This window comes from Hermetia illucens, chromosome 3, assembly GCF_905115235.1.
Source record: "Hermetia illucens chromosome 3, iHerIll2.2.curated.20191125, whole genome shotgun sequence".
NCBI lineage: Eukaryota > Metazoa > Arthropoda > Insecta > Diptera > Stratiomyidae > Hermetia > Hermetia illucens.
Genome location: NC_051851.1, coordinates 170,413,298 through 170,425,059, shown reverse-complemented (window position 1 = coordinate 170,425,059; position 11,762 = coordinate 170,413,298). Strand labels below are relative to the sequence as shown.

General features: G+C 44.1%; 1 protein-coding gene across 1 annotated transcript in view; it reads right to left on the bottom strand.

Moving 5' to 3' along the window:
- Positions 1 to 546: 546 nt before the first annotated feature.
- The window catches only part of LOC119652976 (zinc finger protein Elbow), a 63,768-nt gene continuing 52,552 nt past the window's right edge, over positions 547 to 11,762 (bottom strand). The window contains exon 2 of the mRNA XM_038057386.1: positions 547 to 2,198. Coding sequence (XP_037913314.1) covers positions 858 to 2,198 — 1,341 coding nt within the window. The 3' untranslated portion in view covers positions 547 to 857. The remainder of the gene's footprint in view (positions 2,199 to 11,762) is intronic.

Genomic DNA, 11,762 nt, shown 5'->3' with positions numbered 1-11,762 from the left:
TGTCTGTCCGTTGCATGAATTTTTGGTGCAAATAGTGATACTAATTGATACAAAATCTGGTAGGATAATTGGAATTCTGAACACACACGCAGTAGGCGCTGTCTATTTATATTGAGTTTGAGGGGACTTCCCCATACGGACAAAGAGAGTGTGTAATTATTTTTCAAGGAATATAGCCGTGGGGTATATCAAATGAAAGGTTTCGATTAGTAGAGTACCTTCCAAACCAAATAATTTCGACATCAGTTGGCAAACCAAGGAGTGTAAAGGTCACCTTATTTAAGGACTCATTCTCAGAAACTACCCAACCGACAAATTCCAGGAGGCATTCAACATGACGATGTTTACTGGTGACTTTGCTACAGCGGTGATCTTGTCATGACAAACTGTCAAAAAGTAATGACAGCGAATGCCAGTTGTTCACGAGTCTAGCCTTGTAAACAGGATTGCCATGACATCTTGAAGTCGCATTGCTACTGAAAATTTGCTATACTTACTGAGTCCTGTTTTTTCCTTTGAATGAAAAACCAAAATTTTCATCTTATTTAACATATTCATTTTTTCTTTTGTTTTCTTAGAGAATTTCTTCATCGCTTTTTACAATATTTAATTTTACATAAATTACACAATAATATAATTATCACGAGCGCTTTAAAATTCAGTATTCCATTATTTTTTTCGGTTCCTCTCTCTTTTCAATTTTAAATCAATTCTAGCAGCTAATCTCCATCGTTTTCCGGTCAAATACTAAAAATTAATATTTTCTTTTTAGCAACGTGTTATTTTTCTTTTCTGTAATTTTTCAAATTTAAACATATTTTTTTTTTGTTGAGAATTTATTGGATAGTCTCAATCAACTATGGATGCATTGTGGGCGGTGTCCCCAGTCGCGGACCGTAAAGAGAGTAAGGCGAAAAGTATTGTGCCAAGGAGGGATGCGGTGCCATTGGCAATCCTGCTAGGGATGGTGGCGCTAGAGATGGCGGTAACATGGACGGTTTGCTGTACGGATGATACCTAGCCGTTGATAGTGGACTAAGCGGTGGGGTTGGATATGTTCGCTGGAAAAGTGGATGAGTGGGAGGAAGTCCAGCAGCCGCGGCACTCAGCATTGATTCCGGCATGGAGGCGGTGTGAGTGCGTAAATGCTGGAACAGTTCGTCCGAGGTGGCAAATCTTTTGCCACAATACGCGGCATCTCCTGCAATCCAGCTGCAAACATAAGGAAGCTGAGAGGCTGCAGCAAGGGCTGCAAGTTGGGCATGGGCATATACTGCAGCTGCAGGACTATGAGCTTGATATGACTTAGATGTGGCATGATCACATTGAGCACAGCCTGCAGGGCAGGGCTGACCGGTTGTTTTATTCATCATATGTGGACTAAGAGAGCAACCTGTGCAGTAAGGGTCCCGACATACGGACTGCATCATAGTTGCAGGATCTGCACCCTTGAGTCGGGCATAATTTAAAAATGGACTAAGGGCTGCAGCTTTAAGCATTTGATGGTGGGGAGACATAAGAGCGCTAGCGGTCATCAGATCCATTGGGTAGGGTAAGCCTGGGGGATATCCTGGAAAGTAGCTTGCTGAACTATTCGTAGTAGGGACTATGCTTGGTATAGATTTGGTTGAACTAGTTTGTGGATCTGTTGACAGTCGCGACAGAGGACTACTATCTTGTTGTGCACCAACTGAATCCTTAGACGAGGCACGATGTGGACTAGCATTTTGAGAGGATTGTTGTTGCTGTTGAGACTCTAGACTACCCGCAGTTAGAGATGATTTCTGCGTGTTTGCTGGTGAATCCTGTTCCCGTGATGTGGCACTTTGGTTCGAGTCGCAACGACCATTCAAGCTCGATGAGTTTGCCTGATTGCCTTTTGGGGTCTTTATTCGTGTCACTGAAGCAGCGGATGAGGACCTTTGCTGTTCGTCCGGTGTTTGACTTGTCCGCTCCCGAAAGCTGGCTTCGTATGGCTTGAAACTGGATTTTGTGTGTTGGATGGCTTCAGTTGATGAGCTACTCGATAACGATGAAGACTGACTTATTGGGGATGATTTGTCACGAGATTCAGCATTGCTTTTGTGGTGTTTTGTAGATTTCTCGATGTTTGCCAGTAGCTTCGGATTGGGCGGATCGGCTCCTATTGCACTGCATGTCTGCGCCAGGAGAGCTAGTGGACTGTTCTTGGCATCCAACTGTAATGAGAAAAAGAAGGAGATGGGTTAGTAAAAGTTTATTCGTTATCAATCGCTTGGGAAATAGATCAAGTGCCCGGGGGTCAGATTCAATCAAATAAAATACCAAATGTATGGCTCTATCTTTTAATCTAATTGAAGTAATAAATCCAATAAATTTAGATAGCTAATCAGCCTTATAAGTGACGTGGGATCTACATTGAGCTTGCTCGGGTGTACTGAAAGATTCAAAGGCCAACTCTTGTGATCAGCACCGCGGGAAAATCTCTTTTAACTCATTCATTTAGTTCTCTGCAATCAATTTGAACACTAATATCATAAATAAGCAGCACCCAAAGATCTTCAGCTCTCAAGATGCGGGGGAAATTCCGGAAAAAGAAACAGCAAGCCGACATTCTAAGAAAGAAGCCGAAAAGGCCTGTGAATCCCAGGCCCAGTTATCATCACTTGAGATACATTTTTAAAACGCTTGTTTCAATCATCACCTCATAAAAATGCTACACATTTGGAACTTTGGAACTTTCAGGAACGGATGGAAGAGTAGCAGCGCATGGAGGAAGCGACGGTCATTTTCCACGCTTTGTGTTGTTTTACCCACATGAATGTATGCATTTACGTATGGCCTCATAGTGGAGCTAATATGAGCCCCACTGAGGATCCCCTGATGAACGCACCAAACTACAATAAAATCGTTTGAATTATGGATGTGGCGGCGATTTTGAAGTGTGTTCTTGTTTTGGGCCAAGATTAAAGGAAATTTCTTTGAAGTTGATCGTAACCAGTCAGTCAATCAATCAAAGACGGCGAAGAATGGGATCGCGGTGAATCAGGGAAGCAGAAGGGGTGGAATGTGTATCTTGTCGAACATTAAATTTGGTGGTGACGATAGATTGGTTCAGTGGAAGAAGGAATTCTTCTTCGGGATGTGTAGGGGTCGAGTTGATTTTTTTATGGCAATGGAGTCAACACGTTTAAGGGGTCTCGGTAAACTCCGAAGGGTTCACCGCCACTAGAGCAAATGACGTTTGCTGTTTGTGGATCACCTTTGGTAATTGGTTGAAGATTTTCACTTTTTCCCCAGTGTTCCGATTTTCAAAGCTCGTCCAACCAGAAAAGCGCGATTCCGTCATGACCGAAAACTTCTGCCAAGAGTCGAGATGCGGTCATGCCTGAAATAACAAGAGCTGAATTCACGGCTGACCTGTGGAGGTCTTGAAATTCAGGAAATGCGAAATATCCCTGTCTGAAATGTCTAACTCAATGAAAGAATGCTTCAGAGATAAAGCATGTCGCTTGTCATCAAAAGGATATTTTTTTTTCCTGGCACTTCTTTCGATCTTTCTGGTTTCTTTCTCATTTCAGTGAGGCATGCAGACGCAGCATCCAAGGCATCTGTATTTGCAATCATCACAAGATACATATCTCCCATCTGAATTCCCGGCTGACTTGAATTTCTCGTTTGAATTTTTATTCATTTAACTTAATGGGATTGATATGTTATGCAGACGATTAACACTTTGGACCCGGTCCCAATTCGTCTTATTCACTTCCCATCAAGAGTTTAAATTAATTGTGGCATGTTGTCATGTAGTGATCGGGAAACATTTATTAAAGTTGCGAGATATGATCGTGTCAATCATGGGAGCAATTGAAGTAATTACTCATATTCATGTGGTTGGAATGGGTGGGTTCACATCGTTGACTGCGAATCATTGAGGCGATCAATCTTGGGGTTGCTGCTGAGGATCGGGCAAATGATCAGTCATTCAATGTTTGGCAATTTAACTGATGGCCGATGTCGTTTCAACGCTTTGTTGTTTCGGATTGTTGACGGAGAAGCAGTTTTTTATGAGTGATCGATCACCACAGGCGCAGAATAATATGTGTCTGGTCGACCCAGTTTTTAAGGAACTATCAAGAAGATGAGATCAACGGGGTGCGGACCCTATTGATCGTGGAGTGAAGGACAAAATCAGTCCCCTTTCTCCCGATCCTTGAACTCCATCTGCTCTTTGTTAATCCAAACTACCCCCAGATCTGTCAAACCCCCCCCAAAACCGATTTCAGCCCATTTTTCATCCCAATCACACACTGATCATACCAATCATCACCCTTAACGATCTCCTCCTTTCATTTCTCATCAGCTCGACAATTTCTGCGTGGTGTGTTGAAAAAATTGAAATCATAAGAAATATTTATATACATGAATATTTCATAGCATCACATGTGATGATATTCGAATCCATGAATATTTCATTTTGACGATCATGTTCTCTGTGAATATTTGAATATCACGCGTCTCCGCCATTAAATATTCGCTCAACGATCAAAGTGAATTATAGAACACAAGAGGCTGCCCGATCGTGCTATCATTATTGGAGGCCAAATAGTAGGAGACTGGGGATCGAGATATGAGGCAGGATGGGTTAGAAGAAAACATAAACGGGTAATAAACTGTCAACGAAATTATGTCGGTTTTATGTGATCCAACTAGATGATCTAGGCGCACTTGTAGTGGGGATCATGTGTGATCAGCTCTGCTTATTGAGAGTTCGGGGTACATGCATGCAGTGCTTAAAATAGATGATATATGAGTGGCTGCAACGGCCCCATCAATTAGGGAAGATTGAATCTACCATGGGGAAATTGATTGGTACTTGAAGCTGTCTTGAGATATGTCAGGAAATCTATGCAGTTTGAAGTATGCAGTGCATATCGTGGGAAATATCCGGTGTGAGTAACTGTGCGTGCAGACGAAGCATTTGTAGACGTCGAGGATAGCGGGGAAAAGGGGCCTTTTTTGTCAGTGAACGCCATCGCCAGTTGCTAACTGCCGCCATTTTGGACATCCTGGCTCGCTCCAACAAAGCTGACTCAGAGTACCTCACTCAGGCGGCAGATATTTTTGAAACGGCACCTTCAACCGAAGAGCTCCATGTGCTAAAAGACTGCTTAATCAAGGGTATTTTCATCCCCTGTGGTAGCTGAGGTGCAAGAGCTTTTATGCGGCTCTGGAACTAGGAGATCAGCGGTAGTCGCAACTCTTGCGCATCTTGCGAATTAAAGGCGCGACACGAGTGTCCGAGTCGTTTCTAAAATCATTTTGAGTGCACAGACTACCTGAGGACGTAGGCGAAATTGTATGCACTTCAGAGGTTGCGGATCTCTCGCGCCTGACGCATATAGCAGACAGGGTTCATGAGGTGCGACACACAGATAACCAAGCTCCACATCATCCTCAAAGACCTGGGTGCCATTCGATCGAAGCTCCAACAAGCGGACAGTCGTTGGAGCCGCTAGGCGTTACCAAATCATCGCATGCGTTTTGGTAGTCGAACGCGCAAGTGTCGGCCGCCGTACAACCGGGCCCCGAATTTGAAGAGTCTGGAAAATTAGAGTCGTCGTTGTCAGGAGTGGCGACTAACAGCGTCAAGACACCTAGCCGCCTTTACGTCCGGAATAAGTTGACAAATTTTTCTTTCCTAGTTGACACTTGTGCCGATAGCTCGGTTATTCCGGGTAAACGCGACACTGCGCGTCGAAATCGACTTGGGTTTTCGGCGAAAGTTTCCCTGGAAATTTTGCGTGGCTGACGTCATCTGTCATTTGGGCCTCATTATCGACATTCAAAATCAACGCATTATCAACCCGGCAGCAGGTAAATTGTCTAAAGGATGCTGGGTACCGAACAACGTTTCGTTGGCCGCCACCATCGCGGGTCAAACCCGTTTTCATAGGATCCTCAACCAGTTCCCGAAGCCGTGGGATTCGGCACCACTTAGATACCTTCCCCTCGCCAGTGGCCCAAAGAGCTCGAAAGCTCATGCCCGAAAAGCTAGCGGCAGCTTACGCGGAATTTGAATACCTTTTGAGGGTGGGACACTGTCGTTCGTCCAATACCCAAGAAGGACGGATCATGCCATCTTCCGCGAATTATCTCCGCCTCAACGCAATCGCACGTCCCGATCGCTAACCGATGAGTCACATTGAGGACATTTTCGTAAGTTTGGAGGGCAATAGCATTTTTAGTAAATTCGACCTAATGAAGGCGTTTCATAAGATCTCGGTTGCCGAAGATAACATACCAAGGACGGCGGTTATTACCGCGTTCGCCCTATAATGCGTTCACGGTAATGACTTTGCCTTCCACAACGCCGTGCAATCGCGTTTCATGGATGAAACACTTCGTAGGCTTGATTTTGGCATGCCATACATAGATGATACTTCGGCCGCATCGAAAAACTCTGACCAACACAAAATGCACGTGCCCGCACTATTAGAGCGACTTAGCAGCCACGAGATCGTTGCGTGCGTATTTGGAGTCACAGAAGTTGAGTTCTTCGGTCACGTTATTAATAAAGATGGAGTCTCCTCACCGAAGTCGTGTGTGTAGACCTTAACATTTTCAAAGAATTGCGAAGGTTTCTGGACATTTTCAACTAGAGTTTCAACTGAGTGCTGCGAATCTGCAAGTCCCGCTGTCCGATTTATTAGCTGGGGAGCATAATGGTGACAGCACGAAAATCACTTGGAGCGAGCAGGAAACCGAGCAGTTCAACCGTTGTTGCGAAACCTTGGTCGGTGGTACATTGCTGGTTTATTTCAAACCCTGGGAAGACCTTGACGATAGAGGCGTTCAACCGTTGTTGCGAGAGCATGACTGGTGCTACATTGCTGGTTTATTTGAAAACATAGGAAGACGTTGGTGCTAGTAATCGACGGATCTAACATAGCGGTTGGAGCAGCTTCGAAACAAAAGCACGGCGATAGGTGGCTACCGTTTGCATACTATCAAACGCAAATTCGGTAACGGACGCCTAATCATGGGTGGAGGAAGTGTCACTGGCGGCTGAGTTCAGTTCGAAGGACCTAGCGGACGAACAAACACATGATCCGCAGTGGCAGCAGCTGGTCACTGATGGTACATCATCACCATTTACCATTGAGCTAGTCACCATTGTGGATGTCGATATCTAGTGCGATCCTAGGCCAGTAGTCCGCAAGACACTGCGTAAATGGGCATTTGACATAGCTCATCAGTGTTTACATCCCGGAGCACGACCAGCTTTTCGTGCGATTACTAAAAAATTTGTGTGGCCTGGAATGCGTCGCAACGTGAGACAATGGTGTCAGCGGTCTAAAATCGGAAGGCATACAAGAAACGAAGTTTAGCCCTTTCCACTTCCAAATAAAAGATACCAACAGGGGTACGTCGACAACCTTGGTCCATTTCCTTCATCTAAAGGGTTCCGGTATTCCTTGACCATGCTGGACAGATTTTCGCGTTGGCTGCGTTTCCTCCTGGAGAGATTGTCAATCACCGTGAGCCAATGTATGGGAGGCCCTTAGACATCTGGTTTTGATAGACGAAAACACAGATCTTTTTCCACTTCAGCGTGTGAAGAATCCAACTGATTAACAATGCATCGATCTCATGCTGTTTTTTAGGGTAGGAAACTATTGTTAGGTTGGCATCATCCTACGTGATACACCAATTGGTATGTTTCTACTATAGGAGACTATTCACTCAAATTTCTGTGGAGGGACCTCGCTGTTTCTTCCCTCCTCCTTTGTCGGTGCTCCAGCTCCTCCAGCTTCTGTTATACATTCTAGGAAATCCTCCTTCGCTTGTTGGCGGACTTCCTGATTGCTTGCGTGCTCCTTAACTAAGTAGAACCCGTCCCATTGCAAACGTTTCCAGATCTTCCTACCATGGCTGAGAGGTAGAACCGTGGAACATCAATGGTTGCTGGCCCCATCTAGTGTCGAGCCCGATACGAGTCAAGCGTCATTGCTTTACGTTTGTGACCGCTGGGATTAGATTCCTGGTTTGGAAGTCCTCCTTTGGAACGCCTTAGATTGGCCGGGATGATGAAAATAGCACACCGTTCGTGCACCCGGATGCCGGAAAGGAATTTACTTTACTACTACTCAGTTTAGGAATTGACAACACTATGCTAGGTCGGACCTTTTTTGCGTCCGTGTAAGTAGGTTTCCCTAATTTAGGCCACAACACACCGTTATAGAAATCATACTTGATATATATTCCGAATATGTGCGTCCAAGGCATCCATTAGGCAAGAATAATGTTATCCGGCCCGCAGATTTGTATATATGGAACACCAATTAACTCGCACGGGTGCTACCATGTTCCCTGTCAGCTCTGAAGTGTGATTTGGATGCTTGTCTGTGAAGTGAGTTTTTGCCGTTTGTTCCGAACAGTCCTGCTTTCCAGACTAAATCTAATGCCTTTTTAAGGTGCAGGCTCCAGTATACTGTCTGGTTTCCAGATGATTGCGAATGTGGTCTTGCAGACAGACGATTGCCTGTTCAGTCGATCTGAAGATTCCGAAATTGAATTGCCTTAATGGAATGAGGAAGGAGTAGTTCGTAGATTTCTCCAATTTTGGATAGAAGGGAGACGGGTCTCATATCCACCCTTTTTAGAAATAGGTATCAGGAGAGTTCACTTGCAGATTACATGGAAGTGCTGAGGAAAATGACAAGGCAAGGATGAAGTTCGAGATACTGTTCGGGCCCGATGATTTTTTATTGTTAACCAGATGACTGCATGTTCATCTTGAAGGGGAACGGACGGACAATATCTAATGGGCGGTTGGGAGGGTGAGGGGCTTGATGCAGGACACAGAAAGGGCTCTTTCAAAACTACCCTGTTTTCGTTGACAGCAGCGATGATTTCTGAGTACCAGCTGGGGCGGCGGGCGATATTTTTTGCTCAAGGAAATTGACGGAATTGAGAAATTGACGTTGAGAATGCATTATTTTCTTTCCAGACAATCGACCAATCATTGAAATAATTCGAGGGCCCAGTTTAAGCGACTTAAGAAATTTCTTGTAGGGATTAATAATGTCCGCACTAAGGAATAGACCCGAACGGAACCAATCGAAGAGAGTTTTTCGATTGTCGATGTTACCTGAATCGCTATAAGATATATGCCAAGTGTTGACGTAGCCTTCAAGGATGAAAGCGTCGAGACTGGCTTCAATTTTCCAAAGTAAGAACAGGACATGGGAGAGACGGCGGTCTGTGGCACCCGGAAAGTAGGAAGAGTCGGTTAAGAATCGAAGGACGTGACTCCACTGGGATGATATTTGCCCTTTGTTGCTGTGTCTCGGCCTGCATCATTGCGAAGTGTAATGTACTCGAGGTCGCATAGATTGACGCCGCGAACTTCCCTAAGCCTAGTTTCATTTGGGAGGGTAATATTAGGATCATTCTCTTCAGGAATTTTGATGAAATGTTTGTCGTTTGAAATGAGCGAGTTAGAGTTAATTGTGAGTACCTTCATTTTGGTTGCCTGACAACTTGAAGCTTTGGGTTTATCTTCAAAGGGGAGACAAAGGTAGTTGTGAAGCAAGTCAGAAATGGTAGTCCACAGGTTGTTAAAAAAGGGACCCATCTTCTGTGAAAAATCCCTGCGGATTGAAGAGTGTAGGAGTGAATGTGATCTATGGAAACTGTATCGTAACAAGGGGTCAGTGAAAAAAAGGCAAACTGAGACCTGGGAAGTGTCCAGGATAGAGGGAGAATGGAAAAGGTCGGGTAGAAAAATTGTCTTTAGCACTCTTAATTTAATTACGGGGACATATAGAGAAATTGAAGGGCGCTGCCGATTCCCAGCAAGGGCACTCCCTGGAGGCATGTGGGCCCGCGCACTTAAAACATTTGGGATTGTAGCCAATGAGATATGTGGTCCAATTATTGGTAGTTCAATCACTAAATGACACCTCCTTTTCTAGGTTTCTCGCAGCTGAACTGTTGGGTTTTTAGTTTGGATATTTTGGTGGCATTTCCTGCGGAGTTGACAGGCTTAGGTTGGTATCGTGTGCCGATGAGCGCGGGGTGGAGAGCCTTAGAATCGGCATACCGTAGACTAAAAACCTGATTTCCGCTGCCGCCCTGTTAGTGTTAAGATTATGAGCGGAGATTCCTGTAAATATGAGGGTTGGCCTCTTCTCATCCTTAGATTCTGGTAAGTATGAAGGTTGGCTTCCTCAAAACCTTAGAAGGATTAAGAAGAAAGGATCAAATGGGGATGAAAGCTGCCCTATACAAACGTAAAGTAAGTCTAAGTTCTGGTATCTGCGCTTAACCAGGAAGAAGGGCAATGTCTTAAAAGGATCAACTCTCTACAGTACCTTCAATAGGTACAAGATTTCCCACTGGTCCCATAAACATGCAACTCCCTGCAATTACATCCCATAGCATTCCCTCTGCATTTTATCTATATATTTTACACAAGTGATGACACATGGATAAATTTTCGGATAATTGTAATGAAGATGCGGCCGATGATCAACGCGGTACCGGCCACATAGCATCATCAGAATCAACGGCGAATTGCAGGCTATAATAAATGCAACGATGTATGAAGAAATGCGTTTTTGATTCCGACATTTATTACAGACAGTCATGACAAGTTTTGAAATTTATTGCAACGATGCATTTTCCACTGTGTCGTGTTGCTTAGCGAGCGACCAAACAACACCGGCAGCATCATCAGCATCCCCAGCATCCCCAGCATCATCGGCCACAAGAAAGTCAAGATGAAAATTAAAAGATCAAAAAGATCAGTTTTGAAATGTAGAATTAATCTATGGCGGCAATGGACCAGGCATGGATGCTGGGCCCAATGGATGAATGTGACTGTGAAGTGTTTTTGCTGTTACAATGGAATTTTGCCAAGGAAGAGACAGAGCTTAAGCAGAAACGACGGCAGCCGGAATTGAAATTCATTTAAGTAATTTACTTAAGTGATGTGAAAAGTGTTTTGAGATTTTGTAATTTTTCGAATTGTATTTATTTGATTTTAGACTAATTTGTTGTTTGTGCGGTAATTTGTTGAAAATTCCGCTTTTGATCGGTATCATCAATAGAAAGTTGAGAGTTTTTTGCTATTGTGCTTTGGTGATGTATCTTCAGATTGATGAAGCGTGGATATTTTTGAGTGAGGATCATTCTGTGTACAACAAAGGACCTGGTTGAGGAAGCTTCCTTATCTGGAATTTGTATAAAATTTGAGAGCATGTTGGTAGCTTGTCGGAATGGTGCTAACATCCAAGTCACCAGAAAATAGCCCGAAACAGCGATGGTTTGACACGCTAAACAACGACCAAGAAAATACTTGACGCTACTTGAATCTAGGTCACGATCGAGAGAAATAGGGAACTTGGTGCAGACGAGCTGACTTCCCTATTAAATGAGACATAGAGGAAAAAGAGATCTTGGAAAATTTTTTCAAGTCTTTCGTTTTCAAAAAAAGATGACTCCTTACAAGATAAGCAATGCTTACAGAAGTGAGATAGGGTACCTGCTAACTTGTCCTTTTGCAAGCCCGTTGGTGATCCAAAGAAAGTTCATTTCACTCACCGCCGTCAAGGGTTTTCATACTATACATATGTAGGTCGCCACATTCCCCATATACATTAGAATACAAATCTCCGCAGGACGAGGCAGAGCCGAGCCTGAAATAGTAGCTTTCCTAGGGTCCTAGATATACAACTGAATAACTTGGAAAATACGCTCTTTTGCTTGCCTTGTTT